The sequence below is a fragment of the Hylobates moloch genome, unplaced genomic scaffold, assembly GCF_009828535.3.
Source record: "Hylobates moloch isolate HMO894 unplaced genomic scaffold, HMol_V3 SCAFFOLD_3, whole genome shotgun sequence".
Taxonomy (NCBI): domain Eukaryota; kingdom Metazoa; phylum Chordata; class Mammalia; order Primates; family Hylobatidae; genus Hylobates; species Hylobates moloch.
In genome coordinates, this window is record NW_026652278.1 from 95671735 (window position 1) to 95697072 (window position 25338).

At 45.3% G+C, this 25338-nt stretch overlaps 1 protein-coding gene across 4 annotated transcripts in view; it reads left to right on the plus strand.

Annotated features, from left to right (window-relative positions):
- JCAD (junctional cadherin 5 associated) overlaps positions 1–22342 on the plus strand; it is a 44168-nt gene extending 21826 nt beyond the window's left edge. For 3 of the 4 annotated variants that reach the window (XM_032144356.2, XM_058436580.1, XM_032144361.3), the window contains 2 exons: positions 7307–11070; positions 18904–22342. In XM_032144356.2, coding sequence (XP_032000247.1) covers positions 7307–11070; positions 18904–18938 — 3799 coding nt within the window. In that variant the 3' untranslated portion in view covers positions 18939–22342. Of the gene's footprint in view, positions 1–2437; positions 2578–7306; positions 11071–18903 lie in introns of those variants that run through there. The other variant, XM_058436581.1, reaches the window with a different exon arrangement.
- Positions 22343–25338: the final 2996 nt, after the last annotated feature.

A 25338-nucleotide genomic window follows, 5' to 3' on the forward strand; every position in this document is an offset into this window, starting at 1 on the left:
TTTCTAGTTACAATTCTGCCAGCGCAACCTACAATTCTTGTTCAAATTGAACTTTGCTGTAGAGTGATATTCATCCATTATGTTTTCGGAGCAGTTTTCTCTTTTCTGACTGACCTTTAATTTTATGCTAACCTCTATACTTCAGTCTTCATCTTCTCCGGACCCCAGATTTCCCCTTTCCAAAATTAGCCCATTCGTTACCCTGTGTCAGAGGAATATTTGCACAGGGTGGTATACTGAATAGACCAAATCATGCTGAAAAAAGAAATTGCAGGCTTCCAGGCCGAGAGCTTTCAAAGCAAATTCTGGAGTGGAACATAGCTGAGTCCATCACAGAAGCATGTTAGGCACCTGACAGCAGGGTTGGTGAATGTGAGTCGCTCTAAAGAGATGCCCAAAGCCCCTTCTGCCAACCAGAGGAGAACGCTGCTCCTGGCTCTTTCAGTGAGACCTAGAGCCTTGGCGCTCAGTTTCTGTATCTAGATACCAATGCCTAGATACAGACGCCTCCGGAAGGGGAGTGGCTTTTGAAGGAACAGGCTAGGCCAATGTGTCATGACCATCCACTGGTCCAGAACATGACATTAGGGTTGGAAAGCAATGGAAAGCAGCAGGCATCTGCTAGACTGCAGATTTGGGAACCAGGAAGGGATTGCTGGATAAAGGCATGGCTTTAATGGGGCCTCCCCAGCCCCACCCCAATGATCACAGCAAAGCACGGCCGACTGGACTTTGAGGGCCCCCGCGGGAGGACCAGGCTCAGGATTTTGTTCATGGAGGAGGGAAGGGTAACTGTCTGTCTCACTTCCCACAGAACCCCCAGTTCATTAGGCAGGCAGCAAGCCTGTAGCTGATTTCTTAAGTTAATCCACACATCTATCCCGTGCTCCTGGGTATCAGGCCCAGTGCCAGGCTGTAGCTGCCCGGGTGATAACAAGTCAGTGTGGCTCATGAGGACCTTGGAGGCCACTGAGAAGATGGGGAATGTGAGCCAGTGGTTACAGGCACTCCAAATGTTGCTATTTTTTTTCCTTTTTTTTTTTTTTTGAGACAGAGTCCTGCTCTGTACTGCCCAGGCTGGAGTGCAGTGGCACAATCTCAGCTCACTGCAACCTCCACCTCCTGGGTTCAAGCCATTCTCCTGCCTCAGTTTCCCAAGTAGCTGGGATTACAGGCACCCACTACTGCGCCTGGCTAATTTTTTGTATTTTTAGTAGAGACGGGGTTTCATTCACCATGTTGGTCAGGCTGGTCTCGAACTACTGACCTCAGGTGATCCATCTGCCTCAGCCTCCCAAAGTGCTGGGATTATAGGCGTGAGCCACTGTGCCCAGCCCAAATGTTGCTATTCTAAGGAGAATCACTTTTTAAAAGAAGGGTATCATTTTCCATTGTGGTTGAGAAGGAGTCATGTGAACGAACAGAACTGTCTCCTAATTTTTCTCATAATTAGCTGCTGCATATGCAGTGAATAGACTTGCTCATTTTCTGTTAAACATGTTGTTTTTCACATGCTCATATTTCAGATGTTTCCCAAGCAGTTGCTAGTAGTTGTTTCGCTGGCCTCATCTCTCCTGAGATGAGAGATGGGGCTATTGGCAAGTGTAACTTCTGTTTCATCTCCGTCCCGTTTACCCGGGAATTCTGTGTAAAGACCCTGCTTGTCCCATTAAACTCGTGGACACAATTTGTCTGGGCGATCACATTCCACTTTGCTTTCCTTATCTTTTTCCCACCCTGTGTTAATGTGTTCAGCATGTTTTTTTAAAAGTGCCATTGTTAATGTCTTTTAAAATGTAAGATAATTAGTTTCATTTTTCTAAAAAGAAAAATTTGATCTCATTTCCTTAAACATATCAGAAAATATATTTTTGGCTTTGAAACCATATGCAGCAGTACACATTTTAGCTGGTAATGGGCATCCTATAGCAAAGCTACTAGAAGAGCCATTCTTGCTAACTTGTCTGAAGGAGAAATCTACCATAGTGACCCCCATGGGGAGTCCGCTTGCACCTGTCAGAGCCCGGCCCTTGCTAGGTACAAAATAGATGTTTACTAATTAAATGGTTTATAGTTTTCTATGTCATGTGGACTGCATTGCAAAGTAGATAATTTAAAATTTCCCGGATGACCTGTATTTTTATTAAATTGGAATTTTGGCATCTTGTGCAAACAGAAGGAAGTTTAACCCACAATTCTTAGTTATTTTGGTTTGTTATATATGGCAGTTTTGACAAAGTTAAAGTGATAGTGTAACATTTTTGGGTGGAGAAGAAAACCAACCACGCTCCCTCTGTAGGAAGTGACAGGCTGTTTGTATTCTTGTCCTATTTCTGTCATTTTTTATCTGTCTTCTGATTCTGCTCATGGCGTGTACTTGCACAAGTAGCACCTTAGGATTTTAGCCCCTTCTCTAAGCACACTGTGAAACTCGAATATCAATTGAGAAAACGTGTCAAAGCCACACGGTACGGTTTCCTCGCTAAAGTCATGCAATCCAGGAAAGTGTTCACAGGACTGTCAGGAATGCGAACGGTGCTTCATAAAAGCCTACTCACCATCAGCCTAAGAGCAGAGGTAAGAGGGTAGATTGTTTCTGATGCAAAGCACCAACCACATACTTCCTAATGATTTCTTTTAGCCTTTCACAGTGGGGTGTAACAATTGTAATGCCTTATTACATGGTAGTTTTTAAGTCTTGCCCTTGGATTTTCTATAGAGTCTGCGAGCCTATAGACAGTAGGTGCTGAAGACTTTTCAGTGGTTCATGTTCTACAGCGTTTCTCAGGCTACTGATTGGCGGTCACACAGGAGTCCCCAGGGGAGGACTCTGGCTTCTGGAGCTGCAAGCCTGGCTCAGCTAAAGTGAGGAGGGAGAGAGGAAAGGGGCTATGCAGGGGGACCAGTGGCGATGGCTTTCAAAATGACTAATCTGTATAGAACCTGACCAGGAAGCCCTCTTCTCAGCGTTCAAAACCCACATGCTGGAAACATAATTTCAATGACAACAAAAGCAGCACAGAAATTGTGACCTCCTACTGTGCCCGGTGTTAAGACAGCTTATACCACATACAAGTCGTTAACACAGAAGCACTGAGGCTGCTCAGTGGCAAATGTCTTACCTCAGATTGATTTTGGATATTTTCTGGTTTTCCAGCCCATAACTAAGCTTTGCTGTAAATGACTGCCTAACAAGTTATCAGGGGGTAGAAGTAGATACAGAATTATTGTTATTATCATTATTATTATTATTATTGTTATTATTATCGAGATGGAGTCTTGCTCTGTCGCCCAGGCTGGAGTGCAGTGGCACGTTCTCAGCTCACTGCAACCTCCTCCTCCCGGGTTCAAGCGATTCTCCCACCTCAGCCTCCCGGGTAGCTAGGATTACAGACGCCCGCCACCACACCCGGCCGATTTTTATATTTTTATTAGAGACAGGGTTTCACTGTTGGCCAGGCTGGTCTCATACTTCTGACCTCAGGTGATCCACGCACCTCAGCCTCCAAAGCGCTGGGATTACAGGCATGAGCCACTGTGCCCGGCCTTGGATACAGAGTTTGAGGGGCTATCCTTACCTTTTAAGGCAAAGAGGTAATTCCAAAATAAGAATAGTAGCAATAAAAATAGGAGTTTTTACCAGCGCTCCTGCCCACAGCCTTCTGCCTCTGTGATTGGAAGGGCTCTCCTGCAGCCCAGGGCCCAGCAGGGACTCTGCCCAGGCTTCACGCACCGTTGCTGCATAGAACTGGTGGCCTTGCACCTCCCGGTTTCATGTTGTGTTCACTCTGCTGTGCCACCAGCTGAAAAACAGACTGTGTTGCCGGAATCATTTGAAACCACAAATGTATAATAACACCTAAGCACATGGGGAAAAAGAAATCGACCTCACTAGTAACCAAAGAAATGCAAATTAAAGTAGTGAGAAGTTATGGGGAAAAATAGTTTTAATAACTAGGGCTGAAAAGGTTCAGCAAGACCAGCTCTCCTCTGCACGACAGGAGGGACTATAAATTGGATAGTTTATCTAAGGTCAGTTTGACAACATGCATCACACAACACCCCATGATCTTTTCTAAGGACTTACTCTAAATGATCTGAGACCTACATCACGTGTTTGTGAACAGTAGTGTTTTTCAAAGTGTTTTAGAATAGAATCCACATCAATGTCCAACATTGGTAAAGGGTTAAGTAAATCCCGTGTGTGTGAGGGAATACAATTCATCCATGAACATTAAGCACCTGAGGGGGTTTTCATTACCCTGGAAGAAGTAAAATGCAGGGTTAATTGAGCACTTTAGGTTCACATTTCTTGGCTTAGAGCTCTTTCCCAAATCCTTGCAAGCTGTGTAACTTGGGGAAATCATTTAACCTACCTGTGCCTCAGTTTTCTTATCTGTAAAAGCGGGAAATAGTGGTAATTATAACGTTGAAATGAAATAATTCACTTGGCATGCTTAGCACCATGCATGGTACAGCATGGGTGCCCAATAGATGTTAGTATTAAGCAAGTTACTTAACACCTGTGCCTCAGTTTCCTCCTCTGTAGAATGGTAGTGACAGTAGTTTCTACCTCAGAAGGATGTTGGTGAAGCTTAAATGAGTTAGTTTGCAGAAAGCACATGGCTTGGACCTAGCACACAGCAACCACAGTGTAAGCAGCTGCTGCTGTTTGTGCTACAAGTGTCAGGAAATACTCACATAATACCAGATACCTAGTAGAATACTCAGGCTGTTCAAAAATTCACATCCTCACACACACACACACACACACACAGGTGAGAAGATATGTATCAAAGTAACCATCTCTGAGTAGAAAGAGTATAAGCAATTTTTGTTTTTTGTACTTTTTTATATTCTCCCAACATTCATTTTCAACAATGAATCCATCACTGTAATAACTTAAAAAGCAAACAGCTATCTAGACTTGAAACATTTTTCAATGTCAGCCCAGCCCATGGTTAATCAAAACTGTTGAGTCCCCTGAACTTCCTTCCAGTTAATGGTTTTTCGCTATTACATGGCCCTAGTCTCTGATCATTCATGGGTAGTAGCTTAATATTTCTGCACATTATGTTCTTCAGATACTTTCCTTTGGTTGCATTAGAACTGTGATTCTGAACTCTCCACGCATGCTAGAGTCATTTGGGAGATTTTGAAATATACTGGCTCCTCATTAGACCAATTAAATCCAAATATTTGGAGATGGGCCCCGAGCTTTGGTATTTTTTAAAGGCTCACAAGGAAATCCTAATGTGTGGCCCAGTAGTGAACAACACCCTGCATTTGATACTACCATTTCCTGCCTTGCAGAGAGTTTCACCCCATGAACAGGGCTCCCCTCTTCCTGTAGTCAATCTCAATGTAAGTCCTAGCAGTGTTTCCCAAAATTGAGGATACAAATCCTCTGAAGTGCTTGTTAAAAATACAGATGGGGCTGGGCGCGGTGGCTCACTCCTCTAATCCCAGCACTTTGCGAGGCCGAGGTGGGCAGAAGACTTGAGGTCAGGAGTTGGAGACCAGCCTGGCCAGTATGGTGAAACCTCATCTCTACTAAAAATACAAAAATTAGCCAGGTGTGGTGTCAGGCGCCTGTAATCCCAGCTACTCGGGAGGCAAGCACAAGAATTGCTTGCAACCAGAAGGCGGAGGTTGCAGTGAGCCGAGATTGTGCCACTGCACTCCAGCCTGGGTGAAAGCGAGACTCAGTCTCAAAGAAAAAAAAAAAAATACAGATGGGCCAGGCATGGTGCTTCATGTCTGTAATCCCAACACATGAGGAGGCTGAGGCGGGAGGATTTCTTGAGGCCAGGAGATCAAGGCCAGACTGGAAAACACAGCAAAACCCCATCTCTACAGAAACATCTTAAAATTAGCAAGGCATGGTAGAGTGCCTGTAGTCAGTCCCAGCTACTTGGGAGGCTGAAGTGGAAGGATTGCTTGAGCCCAGGAGTTTGAGGCTGCAGTGAGCCATGATTACACCACTGCACCTCGCCTGGGTGATAGAGTGAGACCCTGTCTCAAAAATAAATATATAAATAAAAATATAAATACAAATGCCTGCGCCCTAACCTAGACCTACCAAGTCTGAACTTTCAGAGGGAGAGACTTGGTAATGTGTGTATTTTACAAGCCCACTAAGTGATGCTTACCATCAGAGAGATGAGGGGACTTTGCTAGAGACATCTTTCTCAATCTTGGCTGCACACTGGGAATCTCCGGGGACACTTGGAGAATCTCAGATGCCTGATTGCCTCGCCCTGCGTTTACCACCCACACGTCTTAAGACTGTAATGTAATGTGTCTAGGATACTGCCTGGCATCTGGATTTTTGAAGTCTTCCTGGATTCTAATGTGCAGTCAGGGTGAACAACCACCAGCAATGATGGTTCTCAAAGTAAGGCCCTGGGACCAGAATCATCAGCATCATCTGGGAACTTGCAGATTATAGAGCCCCTCTCCAGACCCGCCAGATGAGAAGCTGGGGATGGGACCCAGCAATCTGTGTCTTAGCAATTCCAGGACTCAGTGATTCTGATTCTCACTAAAGTTTCAGAACCCTTGTTTAAAAGCAGTGTTTTTAAAAGCAGGTTCCCAGATTCCCTCCCAGAGATTGCACAGGAGGTCTGGACTGAGCTGGGAATATGCTGCAAGTGGTCCACGACCACACCTTGAGAAATACTACTGAACAGTTAACCCTTGTTCCCTTGGGCATTTTCTTTTTTTCTTCTTATGAGGCAGGGTCTCACCGCTGCCCGGGCTGGAGTGCAGTGGCACGATCACAGCTCACTGCAGCCTCGAACTCCTGGGCTCAAGCAATTCTTCTACCTCATCCTCTGGAGTTGCTGAGACAGGTGGGCACTACCATGCCTGGCTGATTTTTAAATTTTGTGTAGAGACGGGGTCTTACTATGTTGCACAGGCTGGTCTCAAACTCCTGGCCTCAAGAGATTCTCCCACCTTGGCCTCCCAAAGTGTTGGGATTACAGGCATGAGCCACGGTGCCTGGCCTTCCACCAGACATTTTAATGTTTATAAGGACCTTGACATCTCTGGAGTACGCCCAACATCCCTGTATTCTTGTGGGCTGCCCACTGCTGCCCCTTCTTGGCCCTTGATGCCAAAACACGTGGCTGTCTTCCAACCATAATTAATGGGATATGTTTTCTTTCAAGCTGGCAAGCACTGTGGCTGGGAACCAAATTTTCAAAGTTGCTGACCTGAGTTTGACTTCGAACGCCAGTCACAGAAGCAGATGAAGACATGTTTCTTCTGTGCCTAACGTCTGTGACTCTTTGTTTTGTAGGTTTTATAATCAACCCACCTCAGCATGGTCCTCTCATCCCCCGATTGGTAACGACCAAGCCTACCGGAGAAGAGGACGGCAAGAAGCCAGGAGCCAGAAGCCGAGGGAGCACGAAAACCTGGAGGCCAGAGGAATGGCCCAAGCCCACAGCCTGCCTGTCCACATGAGGGAAGGTCCATGGGAAGTTGGAGGAAGGTCAGAGCATGTGATGAAGAAGCCGGTTTGGGAAGAAGAATTGAGAATGTCAGGTCCTGCCAAGTGGCAGAACGTCAGCCTGGAAAGCTGGAACCAGCCAAGGAAATTAGGGAGGCAGATGTCTGATGGGGATGGGGAGAGACTGTTTCAAGACCTGTACCCATTCATTCAAGGAGGACATGTGTTGAATTCTCAAAACAAAGGGAAGTCTCGCTCACTGCCTAGAGTTCTTTCCCCCGAGAGCCTGAGTTGTACGGAAATTCCCATTCCATTAAATGAAAGACGTTTACCTAAAATGCCACCGTATCCTCCCACTTGCGCACCAAATTTGGACTCCATGAGGAATTCTGAGAAGAGTGGCTGTTCAGCCCCATTTCCCCGGCCTAAGTTTGGGAGGCCCCTCAAGCCCCCATCTTACAGCTCGCACCAGCAGTCTAGGGGAGGAGCAGACAGCAGTGACTCTCAGGACAGCCAGCAGATGGACGCCTATGTCCCCAGGCATGAGCTCTGCCTGTCAGATCCTGGATTGGAACCTCCAGTGTACGTGCCTCCACCCTCATACAGATCGCCCCCGCAGAACATCCCAAACCCCTACTTGGAAGACACGGTGCCCATAAATGTGTGTGGCGGTCACAGTCAACAGCAGTCTCCGACCGAGAAGGCTGGGGCCAGCAGTCAGCCTCCTTCAGGCTCCCCTGGAACTGGGAATGAGTATGGTGTGAGCCCCCGCTTGCCTCAGGGGCTCCCTGCACACCCCCGACCCGTCACTGCCTACGACAGCTTCGTTCAGTACATTCCCTTTGATGATCCACGGTTACGACATTTTAAACTAGCTCAGCCCCAGGGTTTCTGTGAAGACATAAAGCTTGACAATAAATCACATAACTCCAGTCCTGTCACTGCCCAAGAGCCGGCTCATGGAGGAATGCAGCCTGATGGTGCCATTTGGAATCCAGAGAGCTTAATACCCCCGTCGGGGGATGAGAGAGGCCCGGTCTTGGCCGATCCCAGCCCCCGGTGGCTGTGGGGCCAGCCCCCCGGGGATGGGGAAAACAGTGGCCTCCCTGACCAGAGAGACCGCTGTGTGGCGAGGGAACAGTGGCCTGATGTGAGAGGCAGCCAGCACGGGCACACTGGAAGACAAGTTTCCTCCCCATATTCACAGGGCGAGAGCACCTGCGAAACTCAAACCAAGCTCAAAAAGTTCCATACTGGGACTCGGACCAAGAAAAGTTCAAAGAAAAAAATGAATGAGACTATATTTTGCTTGGTTTCTATCCCAGTGAAATCAGAATCACATCTGCCAGATAGAGATATGGACAACAATGACTTAAAGCCCAGTGCTGATCAAAAGAATGGGTCTGATAAGAGTCCGGCTCTGCAAGAACAGAGTCTGCTGAGCATGTCTTCCACCGACCTGGAGCTGCAGGCCCTCACAGGAAGCATGGGTGGGAGAACGGAGTTCCAAAAACAAGATCTAGGGGAACTAGAAGACAGACAAACAAATGACCTCAGTTTCATCCACCTTACAAAGCACAGAGAACTCAAGCATTCTGGCTCTTGGCCAGGGCACCGGTACAGAGATCAGCAAACGCAAACCAGTTTCTCCGAGGAGCCCCAAAGTTCGCAGCTGCTCCCTGGTGCAAAGCTGGGAGGGCCGAGTCGTGCAGCATTGAGTCCAAAATGTTCAGACCCTGCCGCCTCCGAAGCTCAGACGCACACAGCATTCCCTTCTGGTGATCACAAACAGAGGCCAAGTGCCCCTAACCTGAAAGGTCACAGGTCCCTCAGCCCATCCAGCAACAGTGCATTCTCAAGGACTTCCTTGTCCGTGGATCAGGCACCGACGCCAAAAGCAGGCCGAAGTCAGCCCTGCGTGGATGTCCACGGGCTTGGAGCCCACCCTGGGCCTAAGCGGGAGGTGGTGAAGGGGGAGCCCACAGGCCCGTGCAACAGTAAACAACTCTTTGGGCAGTTTCTCCTGAAACCGGTCAGCCGTCGTCCCTGGGATTTGATCAGTCAGTTAGAAAGTTTTAACAAGGAGCTCCAGGAAGAGGAAGAAAGCAGCAGTAGCAGCAGCAGCAGCAGCAGCAGCAGCAGTGAGGAAAGTGAGGCGGAGCCGCAGCAGGAGAACCGTGCTCACTGCAGACAGGAGGATGTGGGCTTCCGCGGAAACAGCCCGGAAATGAGGGTTGAGCCACAGCCGAGGATGTGGGTGCCAGAGAGCCCTGTGTGTAGGTCGGGAAGAGGTGACAGTAAGCCCGAGAGCTGGAGTGAGGAGCTGCAGCCTGGCCACCCACATGCCTGGCCTCCATCCCCGGGCCGCTTTCGCGTGGAAGAAGGTGGCGGTGCACCTTTCTGCTCAGCAGATGGAAGCATGAGTGCAGAGAAGAGACACCTGGAGGTTAGCAATGGAATGGACGAGCTGGCAGGTAGCCCATTTCCTGTGACGAGAATGTCTTCAAGATCAAGTGACGCAAAACCACTGCCCGCGTCCTATCCAGCTGAACCTAGGGAGCCCCGGGAAAGTCAGAAAATCACCAGTGCTTTCAGCTCTGTGAAACCAAGCGAAGCGGTCCCTCGGAAGTTTGACAGTGGTGGAGAGAGGGGCGCAGGGCCCCCACTGTCCCTGTCTAACAAGAACCGAGGGCTCTCAGCTCCAGACTTACGGTCTGTGGGACTCACCCCTGGGCAAGAGCAGGGTGCCAGTGAGTTAGAGGGGTCTTTGGGTGAAGCGAGCACAATAGAAATCCCCCCAGGTGAGTCTTTGCAAGCCAGGGCTGCAAGGATCCTGGGCATTGAGGTGGCAGTGGAGTCCCTCCTGCCAGGCACCCGGAGAGAGGGACAGAACCAGCCTGCTGAGCCCGATGCAAGTGCCTGCACCCCAGAGTCCCCCCAGGAAGAGTTGCCATCTCGCCCAGCACCGGCAGATGTCCCCAGGGTGTCCACTGATGCCTTTTATGGCAGGAGGAAGTGCGGCTGGACCAAGAGCCCTCTCTTTGTAGGGGACAGGGACAGTGCCAGGCGGGCTCCTCAGGCTTTTGAGCACTCAGATGTGGACGGGGTTGTCACCAGCACAGACCCTGTCCCTAAGCCTGAGCCCAGCCCCTTGGAGTCCAAGTTCTTCGAACAAAAGGATGTGGAGACAAAACCACCCTTCAGGTCCACTTTGTTCCATTTTGTAGAAAGAACCCCAAGTGTGGCAGGCTCTGAAAAGAGACTCAGAAGCCCTTCCAAAGTGATTGAAAGTTTACAAGAGAAACTGGCCTCCCCGCCTAGGAGAGCAGACCCTGACCGCCTGATGAGAATGAAAGAGGTGAGCTCAGTGTCACGGATGAGATTCCTGAGCTTCAGGAATGCCGACTCCCAGGAGGAGGCCGAGGAATTGAAGGCCACCACAAGGAGCCAGGCCGGGCTCCCAGGAGGCCTTGTGTCTCCTGGCGGTGGGGACCGGGCCCGGAGATTGGGCCACTCACTCTCTGTCTCCAAGGACAGCATCTCCAGGGAAGAGAAGGAGCATCCGGCAGCACAAAAGGAGAAGAGCAGGGATCAAGACTTCTGGTGCCCAGGTGAGGAATCAGGCAGACAAGCAGGTGCTCGGTATGCATTTGGAGTTTTTAGTCAGTACAAAATACCAGGTTGGTGGATAGTGTAAATCTGCATATTCAGAAAAGATCAAGTTGACCCTGGGAATTGTTTTATCAAAAGATTCCTCATTTTCGAAGAATTATCCAGAAGCCATCTTTAAAATTCAAGATCTTGTAGTATATTTTATTTTTTTGAGATAGCATCTCACTCTGTCACCTGGCTGGAGTGCAGTTGTGCAATCTCTGCTCACTGCAACCTTCGCTGCTTCCTGGGCTCAAGTGATCCTCCCACCTCAGCCTCCCGAGTAGCTGGGGCCACAGGCATGCGCCACCATTTCCAGCTAATTTTTTAACTTTTTTGTAGAGACGAGATCCCACTCTATTACTCAGGCTGGTCTCGAACTCCTGAGCTCAGGTGATCAGAAGAAGAGTTGAGATAAATGTCAAAAGATCCACATCATAAGCCATGGACTGGAAGGGACCTTCTGTCATTTAGTCTAAGCCTTTTCTCCCTCTCCTCCCGTCCCCTCCCCTCCCCTTTCCATTTTTTTCTTTTTGAGACAGAGTCTCACTCTGTTCCCCAGGCTGGAGTACAGTGGCACGATCTCGGCTCACTGCAACCTCCGCCTCCTGGGTGCAAGCGATTCTCCTACCTCAGACTCCTGAGTAGCTGGGACTACAGGCGCATGTCACCAGGCCCAGTTTATTTTTGTATTTTTAGTAGAGATGGGGTTTCACCATATTGGCCAAGCTGGTCTTGAACTCCTGACCTCAGGTGATCCGCCCGCCTTGGCCTCCCAAAGTGCCGGGATTACAGGCGTGAACCACTGAGCCCGGTCCAGTCCAAGCCTTTTCACAGTAAGGGGAAAAGAAAAACTTGGCCCCCACAAGTTAAGTTAGAGGAATGCCCTCTCCTGAGCTGGGCCCTTCCCTCTTCCTACCCGGTCTCCAACAGGTGGTTCCGCTCCTCCCACCCCTTTCTGTTTTCTGTTTTGAAACCCAAGAATTTTGAAGCAGATAGAAAAGAGCCATTGTTTCAGTTGGAAGTAGTCAGAGATTTCTATTGAACAAAAAAATGTACATGGGCACTCTCAAGTTTCCTCCAAATACAGTGGGATTCTTAGGGGTGTTAGCCAGTGTTGCTTCTCTGCTCCTTATGCAAAACACATGATTGAAATAATCCTTCGTCGGGGCCCTGTTGGATCCTCTAGTTGGACAAGTTGGGCCTTTGCAGTGGTAGAGAATACTAAGAATGTGAAGGCTTTTGCCATTATGGTGGAAAAAGGGTTACCTGCCCATTTTTTGAGCTGTCGAGATTTATTGTAGCCTTCAGTGTAATTCCTCTGCAGTCCCCCTTCCTCCTCAAAAAATATGCCCACTAGACTTTAAGGCTAGTTAAAACTTGTCATAGACTTCTAAAGCAAGTTTTCTTCATCTATAAAATCAGGATGATTTTCTCAGTCCTACATCTTCCTGAAAATTGTAAGGAGTTTAAAATAAGACAAATAAATCCTGTTATAATACAATACCAGTTGGTAAATACTTCTGTGTCTCAGTTCATGGACACCTATTTCAGGGAGGTTTTTTGTTTTGTTTTGTTTGAGACAGAATCTCACTCTGTTGCCCAGGCTGGAGTGCAGTGGCATGATCGTAACTCGCTGTAGCCTTGAACTCCTAGGCTCAAGCGATTGTCCTGCCTCAGCCTCCCAAGTAGCTGGGACTATAGGCATGCACCATCACACTCAGCTATTCTTTTAGTTATTTGTAGAGATGAGGTCTTGCTGCATTGCTCAGGCTGGTCTTGAATCCTTGGCCTCAAGCAATCCTTCTGCCTCAGTTATGGTGCCCAGTCCAGGGAGTATTTGATAACACAAAATTTCCAGTACAGAAAAGCACTCCCTCAATATTTAACTTGACTATTTAGTGTGAGAAGGTCCAGTAGGTATCTAAAAACACCTAGGTAATGCAAATTTTCATTTTAGCCAGTTATTAACATCACCTCCCTCATGACTTTTTGGGTTTTTTTTTTAACCACTGCTACTAACAAGCAGAAAATTTAATTATTTTTTTCTCCTCTCCATCTGATGCATTTGCTAATATACAATAAAATGGCCAAAAATCTTCAGGCAGAGAGCCACTCATGTTGACAGCTTCCTCGGGCATTTTCAAGTACAGTCATGCGTCGCTTAATGGGGCTGCACTCTGAGAAATGCATCATTAGTAGTTTTGTCATTGTGTGAACACCATAGAGAGTGCACTTCCCCAAACCTAGATGGTAGAATCTACTACACACCTAGTCTTCGTGGTAGAGCCTATTGGTCCCAGGCTGCAAACCTGTACAGCCTGTTACTGTATGGAATACTGCAGGCAATTGTAACGCAATGGTAAGCATTTGTGTATCTAAACATATCTAAAGAAAAGGTACAGGCCAAGCGTGGTGGCTCATGCCTGTAATCCCAGCACTTTGGGAGGCCGAGGCAGGTGGATCACTTGAGGTCATGAGTTCAAGACTGGCGTGGCCAACATGGTGAAAACCTGTCTCTACTAAAAATGCAAAAATTAGCCGAGTGTAATGGCAGGCACCTGTAATCCCAATTACTTGGGAGGCTGAGGCAGGAGAATTGCTTAAACCCGGGAGGCAGAGGTTACAGTGAGCTGAGATCGCACCATTGCACTCCAGCCTCAGCAACAAGAATGAAACTCCATCTCGAAAAAAAAAAAAAAAAAAAAAAGAAAAGGCACAGTAAAAATATGGCATAAAATATTAAAAAAAAAAGAAGGGACCACTTTCGTAGGGCACTTATTTGCAGAACTGGAAGTTGCTCTGGGCAAGTCAGTGAGTGAGTGGTGACCGAATGTGAAGGCCTAGAAAATTCCTCTACACTACTGTAGACTTTATAAACCCTGTACACTTAGGCTACACCACATTTGTCTAAAAATTGATTACACTATGACATGACGTCACTAGATGACAGGAATGTTTCAGCTTCATTATTATCTTATGGGACCACTGTCATCTATGTGGCCCGTCATTGACCAAAATGTTGTTCGGTGGTGCATGACCATAATTGGAGGGAAGAGCACCATTAGGGATGATTTCTCACATTTGTTTTGCTCAGGTGGCCCCCTATGGGCCTTTCATGTGATGGTCACTAGGCCTCAATATTCAAAACCACTCGTTTTGAGAGCAACTGAGGTCATATGATGGAGGTAGTAATACTTTTGACATATGTCCACTTTTCCGCTCACTGTTGCTTCACAAGTTAGAGTAAAGCCTTGTTGTTATGTCACCGAGAAGTGCTTGGACTTTGCTTTCCTTTTGATGTATTTAATCATTTTAAACATAAGAATCCTCATCTCTTCCCCACTGCACTGCTGCCCCCATGACCCCAGCATGCTAGAACTGCTTCATTGCTCCTAAATTTGTAGCCCACTTAAATTCAAGCATCTGTTCTGGAACTGTAACACAAGGCCATGCCATGTCTATCTGCACCACCCCACCCTACACACACACCCTTGTGCTCTGTCATATCAGAGATTAAAATTGGTCGTTTCAGCTCACGTGTCTTTAGTGGTCTTTCATGACTCTGGCTAAGAAATCAGCAGCCCAAAACCAATTCGGGTCACAGGCTCCCATCTTTGCTGGATGACTGATGCTCCAATTCGGAAGTGTCATCCCAGGCATTGATCGTACACAGAACCTCCTGGTTCCATCATCCTCTGTTGCAAACCCTGTTAATACGAGTCCAGGGGAAGAATGAGAAGAGATATCTGTGAGGCCCGAAATGAGGGAAATCGGGGAAGGCTTCGTAATACCAGATCATGCCATGAGAAGGCTGGATGTTAGCACATCTCTGAGGGCGTTAATGTGTGAAATGCCCACCAGGGCAGTCCTCAGTGAGTTGTCCTCAGCTGAAATGGAGCCCACAGAAAACAGGATTCTAAATTCTCCAGGTAACCACCCTACCCTCTAGACCTGTGCTGTCCAATATTGTAGCCGTTCATCACATACAGCTACTGGGCACTTGAAATATGGTTCATGCAAATTGAAATGTGCTGTAAGTATAAGATACACACCAGATTCCAAAGACTTAGTACAAAAAAAAAATCTAAAATGTCTCAATAATTTTTATATTGGTTACATATTGAAATGATATTTTGAATATATTTGGTGAAATACAGTATTAAAATTAATTTCACCTGTTTATTTTTATTTGTTTCAACATAGCTACTAGAAAATTTAAAATAATGATGGTTGGGCATGGTGGCTTATGATTGTAATCCCAGTACTTTGGGAGGCAGAGGTGGGAGGATCATTTGAGCCCAAAACCAGCCTGGGCAACATAGCGAGACCCCCATCTCTACAAAAACTGAAAAACAAAATTAGGCTTGGTAGTGCATGTCTGTAGTCCCAACTACTTGGGAGGCTGAGGGAGGAGGATCGCTTGAGTCCAGGAGTTTGAGGCTGCAGTGAGCTGTGGTCGTGCCACTGCACTCTAGTTTGGGTGACAGAGTGAGACCCTGTCTCTAAAAAATAATGTTTTGTAGCCCACATTATAATTTTACTGGACCTGGACAGTCCATGAGCTGAAGAAAGAGCCCAGGGGACTGTGGGCAGCAGGTGTGTTCTGTGGAGGTGTCTCTAGTGTGCCTGGCACGAAAAACCACTAAAAAGATGTGAGCTGAAATGACCATCTGTAATCTAAAGACACTTGATGGTAGGTCCAACACAGCACAGATAAGGGTCTTGAAGGGTGTGTGTTGGGTGAGGTGGTACAGACAGACACGGCATGGCTTGTTCAGTGCCTAGTGTTATGTAATGTGAGGCTTAGCCTGGAAGAAACTAAGCATCTTAATAACAGATGCTCCCACTAGCCGGAAGTGTGACTTCCACACGTTCTCATAATTTCGTGACCGCACACCTTATTCTCAATGGAGAAAAAGACACCTTTGCTCACAGGAGGACCCTCTCAGAATGTGAACACTCTGAGGCTGATTGAGCACAGAAATGAAGCACCCAGCTATTAATGTCTTATATTGTTTCACGGATGTTGTTAAGCATCAACAGTCAGAAAGAACTTATGTCAACTCCCCTTCCTTTTAGCCAGCTTGTCCCTGCGTGCAGCTGACGATGTTTGAGCAGGCACAAACTTCTTTTCCTAAATGCAGAGACTGTCCCATCTGGTTAGTAATGTAGGGCTTAAAGTACTCTGAACGCTGTCTCAGTCATCACAGTTATGATACCTGTTGTATCATACATCTGTCTCAGCCAGGTTGAAAAGGAGTCAGGAGGATGTGTAAGACGTTTTGCTGCTGGAGAAATTGGAATGTCTATGGCCTTTTTAATGCACAGTTGTCCAGATGGATTTCAGAAAAGATTGTTTTTCGTTTTCTTTTCTTTTCTTTTTTTTTTTTTTTTGAGACCAAGTCTCACTCTGTTGCCCGAGCTGGAGTGCAGTGGTGCGATCTCAGCTCACTGCCACCTCCACCTTCCAGGTTCAAGTGATTCTCGTGCCTCAGCCTCCGGAGTAGCTAGAACTACAGGCATGTACCATCACACCTGGCTAATTTTTGTATTTTTAGTAGAGATGGGGTTTTGCCATGTCGGCCAGGCTGGTCTCCAACTCGACTTCAGGTGATTCACCTGTCTTGGCCTCCCAAAGTGTTGGGATTACAGGCATGAGCCACCTTGCCCAGCCAAAAGATTTTTTCTAACTTTCCAAATACTTCCAGATTTCCTTTTTTTTTTTTTAAGTGAATCACCTTTTCTGACCATGCTGATACTTGATTTTTTTTTCCTTTTTCTTTTTTTCCCAGCTTTATTGAAGCATGATTGACAAAAATTGCATATATTTAAGGTATAGAACACAGTGTTTTGATTCATCTATAGATTGTGAAATGAGTACCCCAGTCAAGGCAGTTAGCATAGTCATCTTCTCTCATAGTTACCAGTTTTTTGAGTGTGTGCTGAGAACGTTTGAGATGTACTCTATTAGCAAATTCCAAGTGTACATGATGGCATTAGTAACTAAAGTCACCATCCTATGCACTCGGTCTCCAGTACTTACTCATCTTATAGCTTAGGGTTTGTACCCTTTGGCCAGTATTTCCCCTTTTCCTTCACCCCAGCCCCTGGAAACCACCCTTCTACTCTCTATTACTGTCATTTCAACTTTTTTTTTTTTTTTTTGAATGATTCCACATATAGGTGAGATCATGCAGTATTTGTCTTTCTGTGTCTGGCTTTTTTGACGTACCATAATGTACTTAAGTTTCATCCGTGTTGTTGTAAAATGGCAGGATTTGCTTATCTTTTAGGGCCGAATGATATCCCATTGTGTGTGTATATACAATTTCTTTTTTCTTTTCTTTTTCTTTTCTTTTTTTTTTTTTTTTTGAGACGCAGTTTCGCTCTTGTTGCCCAGGCTGGAGTGCAATGGCGCCATCTCGGCTCACAGCAACCTCCGCCTCCTGGATTCAAGCGATTCTCTTGCCTCAGCCTCCCGAGTAGCTGGGATTACAGGCATGTGCCACCATGCCTGGCTAATTTTTTGTATTTTTACTAGAGATGGGGTTTTTGCATGTTGGTCAGGCTGGTCTGGAACTCCCAACCTCAGGTGATCCACCTGCCTCAGGCTCCCAAAGTGCTGGGATTACAGGCATGAGGCACCGAGCCCGGCTATACAATTTCTTTATCTGTACATCCAGTGATGAAAACCTTGATGATTAGGTAGTTTCCTATCTTGGCCATTGTAAATAATGCTGCAGTGAACTTGGCTATTGTAAATAATGCCGTAGTGCAGATATCTCTTCCATACTGATGTCCTTTCCTTTGGATACATACCCAGTCATGGGATTGCTGGATCATATGGTAGTTCTATTTTTAATTTTTTGAGGAATTTCCATAATGTTTCCATAATGGCTGTACTCCTTCCAGATTGCTTAAACATTTTCTCTTTAAAAATTAAGAAGCCTTTGAGCTGCTATGGCAGGAAAATCTTACCACAGGAGGTGCACGCCTTAGGTTTGTCTGCATTCCAGACAGACATCTGTGAATTGGAGGTTGTGGGACTTGGCAGCGCCCAGCAGCAGCAGTAGTGGCAGTTTAGGATGATTGCTCTTTTGTATGGTGTCCCGTTTTAGAAATCCAGGTCATCTGGGCACAGATTGGGACTTTTCCATTGACAGCAGTAGAATGGATCAGTGCGTGAGGGCCCAGACTCGTACACACTTGTGTTAGAAGGCTCTAGAAGCCTCGCGCTGACAGGTGAGCATCCAGCCCTGGGGCTGCCTACTGGTCAGTGGTGATGAGAGACAGAAAGCCTCTCTCTGTCAGCCAAGCAGTCAGGATTCGAGGATCCTCATGCCTTCAGGGGACAGCGTTTGATCACAAAGATGCATATTCTAAAGCAAGCTTTCTTTTGAGCTGTAATTTACCAAAAAAAAAGAAGAAGAAGAAGAAAGAAAGATAAGACATCTACCTTAATATCAGCCGAACGCATCACTGCCACTTTGGAAACATCGAGTTTAAAGTGAAGTATATTCCATGGTGAACAGGAAGGAGCCACCGAAGTATTCAGCAGTTCATATCTTCCATCTGTGTTTGGGTAATGACTATGCACATTCCTTGAAAACAGCCTTTTTGACAAATAGTTTTTTACTCCTTAGTGAAAACATGATTGTTAAAATGTCTAAAAATTAACCTTTATACACTTGTAGATTTTGTTCCCTAGACAAATTTGTGGTCTAAGGATTAAACAGAAAATAGAGCAGTTGAATATACCACTAATTTTCTTTTCTTTTCTTTTTTTACAGATTCCTATGACCCTAGCAGAGTGGAGAGGGTGTGATGAAATGGCGGTGGAGCTTGCATTCTGTTGCGAATTGAGTATTCTCAAGTAGCTGATAGATTTAGTCTATCAGCCCCACTTCCCCATGTAGAAGCTGGAAGCTGCTGAGTTTTTAGCATCCCGATAACATTCTTTACCACTGCCACTAGGAAACTTGCCATCCTCTCAGAACTGCTTTGTGGCGATAAAGCGATCGTCCGTTGAAACCATCTGTTTTTATAGCATGAAGATTTAATGCCTATAATTAAGAAGGAGTTTTCACAGAAACTCTCCTTCATGACAGATTTGACCAAGCTGGTAAATAGTTTGGTGTTGCTCTCGTTCTGGGCGAAGATTTCAGTGTGGAAGATCTAGCAAATGCTTTGGAAAGGCCTGTGAATGGTGTGCTCCCCTCTGTGTCTCCATGGCCTGCAGTCCATGCTCTTGTGAAGGGGTTTGGGACACAGGCTGTTGCCTGGTGTTTCAGCACTTTCAGTTTAGGGGAAATGTGAATCAATAGGTATGATCCATTTCTAATCAATTTGGCCTTCTGCTGCTGCAAGTAACTTTACTTATAAGTAACTTGCCATCAGAGAATAAAAGCAATATCTTTCAAGTTCCTGAAAAATTAAAACTTGTACTGTAATATACTAAGAGTATTATTTATCTGGCAGTGAAATATTTTGATCATTTGCAAACATGCCATTGTCTGCTTTGCACTCAGTATTATCTATTTTTATTTTCTGTATGGGTATTTAGAAATTCTTTATATGAAAAATAATTGCTGGTTTAAAATAGACCATTTTAACAAAGTGACTATATTTCTTTTTACGAAAATGCTATTTTTCTATGATGTAAACAATTGTTAGGCGGCAGATTTTTAAGGAAGTATTATTTTATTTAAGACTCTGTATCCCTTTGTGTGAGAGGAACCCAAAGAGGGTTCACTTTTGCTTTAAAGCTCTGTCCCTTACCCATTGACAACTCTGCTACTTTTGTTTTATCTTAGAAAATGTCAGTATAGACATATCACAGGGTTAATAAAAGAAACTTTTCACAAAGATTTTTGTACAATTGTAGCTATCAGGTTATATTTGAAAATAACCCTCTCAAAACCAGCCAACATTGTCATGACAATTTTTGCTGCCATATCAACTAGAATTACCAAAAAACATAGTTTTATCTTTGTATGTGTGTGGGGATCTGCCCTGAAACCATGCTTTTCTTCCCACCCCGCCACCCCACCCCTTTAAAGAAATACGTATTTTTATCTAGAATGATCTTGAATTAGTCTCTGCATATTTTTAGAAAGTGCTTGGGGACATTATATATATGCCATTACAAAAGTATTATGAGGCCTATGTATTCTACTGTGTTTAATACTGCATTAACCTGCACAAAGTTTATGCATTTTTTATGCATTTTTTTCCTTCTTTCTAAGTAAGGTATTCTTGATAGCTAACATTCCCTAAATCATTTCCCCTCCCTCCCTCCCTTCCTTCCTTCCTTTCTTCCTTCCTTCCTCCCTCCCTCCCTCCCTTGCTACCTCTTGCCCTCCTTCCTTCACCCTGTCCTCCTTTTCCCTTTTATGTTTTCCCCTTCTCTTTCATTTTATTTTCTTTTAGAGAAACCACCTTATCTATTTTTAGACATTTCAAATTTCTAAAATGTGAACCGTTGGGTGATCTGTCCTTTGGCCCTAAAACGGCTGGCCAGGCTCTCCCGGCCTGTTCTCATCTGCACTGTATGATTTTATTTCATAATAACTTTATGTATTTGGACTGTAACAAAACAGAATCTAAGTCACCGTGAAAAATCTTTCCAAGTCTTTTCAAAACACTTATCTGCAGTCCAGAATTCAGCTCTCATGAAAAGTTAGAGTGCACTCCAGTTTTCACAGCAGCAATAAGTGGGGGAAACAAAAAGTTCCTCTTCCCAGGAAGAATTGAGTGGGGAAGAGTTCAGACACTGTTGTAGCTGGTGAATCATTGAAGTCACCTGGTAGTACCAAATAAGGTCTGAGGCGCCTGGAGGTCTTTGTGGGGTCTTACTTCCCTCTTCAAATGCAAACGTAAGAAGGTATATGTGTATATACATTTATATACGTGCACATGTATACACGTACATGTATGCATACGTACCCATACATGTATATGAACTCCGTTCTGATTTCCTCTGAAATTTTGTTGATACCATCTAAATACCTCTTTGAATCAAAATAACTTAATTTTAGCTCATTCCTCAAGAGAAAGAGAAGGATCCCCAAGGAAAAAAAACTGTTGTACCTTCTGTGATTCTCAAACCAAAATGTGATGCGCTTCTGTTTTGTTATCTTAAATTGTTGTATCATATCTTTCTGAAACCATTCTGAATGAAGTTGAAATTTTCAACATTTATACTTTAACTGTTCTAAATTTAAGCCTACATGTAAATCTTTTTTGGGGGGAAGGTAACTTGAAAAGTTTAACTTGAAAATTTGACCTTTAAACTTTCATATTCTAAGGTAAATAATAGCCTATAACCAACAGCAGCTTTCCCAGAGGTCTTGAATTTAACACTAATTATTCAGTTATTGTTTCTATTTCTCATACATACATAACTTTGTTGTTTTTTGTGGCTGGAAGAAAAAGTTTCTATATTCTGTATTTGTCTTCGTTCTTCTCATGCACACAATTTACTGTTGGTGTTTAATAATTTGGAGCTCATAAAATTAAAAGTTGTAATTTTGACCATTTGGACTAAAAATTATATGAGGGATTACATATGCAATGGATTAGTACTTCTTGATTTGCAAAAGAAGGGAAAATGATGGTAATTTAGCTCAAATTGCCTTTCTTTGAAGAAAATTTCTGAATGACTGAAAACCAAATATCTATATTATCACTTTCAACCTCATGTTTCTGCAAACTACAGAAAAACTCCTCACTGACAATGCACCCAGCCCTGACTGGGTTTTCAGGATTATGTCCACGTGCATAACTGCTTGGATTTCTTCTTTTAAAGTCCCTGAAACATGAATCTGTTCTTTGAGATCCTGGTTTCCTTAGCAGAGTTGTAGGTTGCGGGTTTCATTCATGTGGAAATTCTAAATAACTTTTGCTGCCCCATGTTACTGTTGGTGAAGGGCCGTTGTTAATGGAAGTTTACGTTTTAAAACTCAAATGACTCTGAAACCAGACCCTGATCATTTTTTGCAGCAGCAAAATGACTTATTCTGACAGCATCTCGGTTTGGGGCTTCTGAAGAAAAAGGACGAAGCTGATCTGTTGAAACAACTACTTTCCCAACTCGGAGGCAAAAGGGGCTGATGGAAGATAACATTCACCTACCATTTCATCTTGTGACCCCCAAAGATCATGTTTGCGTGTTCTGGCTGAGTTTTTTATTATTGTTTGTTTTAAATGATTAAATAATACACAATTAAATGTCAGGATAGCATCTCTTGCAAAGTGACCAGTGCAGCAGAATTGTCTCTCTATCCATATTTGAGCTTAGAGAAACATTTCCCATGTCCTAAGTTCTTAGAAGCAATTACTTTAGCATTGGGGAGCATTGTTCTACCAGACCCATTTGTGCAGGGGAGATGAAGCTTAAAAGACGGGATGTGGGGTGGGAGTGTGTTTCTTAAGCCGAAGCTGTTGCAGGCCTGGGGGATTTTTGCATTTTCTTTTTGTTTTGTTTTTGACTGCAGATTCTGTACATCTGTCTGTGGGAGGAGAGTTGCTACTCAGGACAGGATTTAAGAGACACATTCCAGTGACCTTTAAGAATCTGCATGGTGGGAGGTCCTTCTCCAGGAGTATGGGTTGGTCCACTCTGGGACCCACCACACTAAGAAGGGGGAGATGATAAAATAACATTAAAGGAAGAATGGCCTCCAGCCTGCAGATTTTGTTGGAAAGAAAGAAAAAGGGAGTCATTAAGACCATAAATTCAGATTGAGGCCTCTTGAAAAGCTTGATGCGGGCTAGCAACCTGCCTGTTGAAACAGTCCTTGGTTCATCAGCAGCGTGGGGAGGCAGCCAAGGCTCCTGCAGATTCCTGGCATTGACCTTGGAAAGCCTCTGCGATACTTGTGTGTATGAATACAGCAGAGGACAGGGAGGTCCTTGTTCTGTGGTCTCTGCTTAGTGACTGAAACTTAAACCCAAAGGCAAGCCCAGATTGTCTGGCTGTTCATCCCCATGCCTTGATGGGGGTGAGGAGGAACCCTTTCCGTATGAAAGACGGGCCCTACTAGGGCTTACAACCAAGCCAAAGGACCATCTCTTTCTTCCACCTCCCTTCACCCCTGCCCCACAGCAGAGCCGAGATGTGAGACGTTCATTGTCACAGAGCAAGGAGACAAAGGGAAGTTCAGGTTGAGAAGCATATGGCAGCAAACAGAAATGAAAACCATATGTCCCAGCCAGGGGGAAAAGCAGTCATTTCCAGATTATAAAAATCAATGAAGTACTCTCCACTTAGGTCAGCTGAAATTCGAGCCCTCACAGTCAGGCCTGTCAGAGAAGTTAAGCAGAAACATCTCGGGGGGACTTCTAAAATTTGGTGAAGACAAGGCCTTGCAACCCCAAAGAAACTTTTTTTTCCCCCTTGAAACAGGGTCTCACTCTGTTGCCCAGCCTGGAGTGCAGTGGTGCGGTCATGGCTCACTGCAGCCTCAAGCTCCTGGGCTCAAGCACTATCCTCACCTCAACCTCCTTAGTAGCTGGGACTACAGGTGCACACCACCATGCCCAGCTAACCACAGACACTTTCATGTGTTCATTCTTTCTTTGGGCACCATTAATACCTAAGACAGGTAGAAAGAGTCCCAGAAAGACGCAATTGGTAATGGTTGATTGCCGGCTGCAGTCATCACCCCCAGATCAGGCTGGTATAGGATGCCTTAAGGCGATGAGAGGTGAAGGTGCATGAAGAATAATGAGCACAGGGAAGAGAGAAGCAGGACAAAGTAGCAGATAAAATGCCGGCAAAGCACAGATGAATGTCTTCAAGAAGCTCTTGTATTTCTCTGCACAATGTAAATATCCTTGCTATTTCAGGATGGCGGCTGGCCTGCTCAGTAACATACATGTTCCAAATAAAGATTTTGCATGAAAGTACCTATGTCCGTTGTCTTTTACTGTAGGTGCAAGAGCTGCCCTAGAGGCTGGTTCCTGAAGGGCAGCAGGCTGCACGGGGAGCAGCTCAGATGGTGTGGGTAATGCAGGGACAGGTAGCCCACAGGATTCCAGCACCTTTGGTCTCCACCGGGATTTCCCGGGAGTTAAAGCTCCTGTTTACATCTCCCGCAAGGCTTACTGACATTGTGGAAAGAGGCCTAGAGTTAATTTGGGGACTGGGTGTGAATATTGACTCTATCAATAACCATGTGGCCTTGTACACATCACATCCCTGGCTTCTGTGTCCTCCCCAGCCTCTCCTACCAAAAGAACATAAGAATCCAATATATAGAGAACCTCCAGCACATTGTGGGTGTTGAGTGCCTGGAGAATGAAGCTAGGGCAGTGCCTTCTAGGGAAAATACTTCCCTGGCAGTGTTGTAGGTTTTACCATCCAGGCCTCTGTCTTGTAGGGCGGTTCTGGAAGCAGAGGGAGACTCAGTGCAACATCATCATCATACTCTCCAATCATTTCTGTCATCAGACCAATAAACCTCTAAGCTGTTGTTTCTGAGTTTTTAAAAACATGGTCGTTCTTTCCAGTGCAGGCTTCCTCTCTCTCCTCTAAGCTTTTGTAAGCTGTTTTCCTCATTTCTTCCTTGGCTCCACATGTGCAGATCCCCAAAGCTTGAGTATCCCAGGGCCCTCTAGGTAGTCTGAAATTTCAGATCACATTAAGATGTGGGTTTTAAAGTAAGGACTATCCCCTAGTTGGTTGATAATTTAATCCACATATTAAAATATAACTGAAAAAATCCCTTGACCACATTAATGCTAGAAGATGAAACACACAACCCAGGAATTGGGGGACTCATCCTGGGCCTGGTTCTGCCATTAACTAGCTGTGACATTGACCCCCTTTCCCTGGAACACTTCATCCTGTAAGTGGAGAGGGGGATTGAGCTAAGTTAGCTGGTTTCTTCCAACTCTAAGCTTATATAACTATTTTCTGGCAAACCTGAAATCCATAGGGTCTTTTGTCCTGCCAGAAGGGTTCAAGAATAAAACAATTGGAAAACTACGTCTGTACGTGACTGCGGACTGGGTCATGGCCAGGGTGGGAGTCCTGCCATTATTTCTCTCACCAGGGTGGTCCACTTCCCCGATTCCAGTAACTTATCATGCATCTCTCCATCACCGTCGCTATGGCCCAGCCAAGGGACTGACAATATTGAATTCTCCTGACATATTTTTCTTATGTTAGGTCAGGGCACTAGGGTGTTTATAAATTGGGCAGTCAGCCCAAGGCATTAATC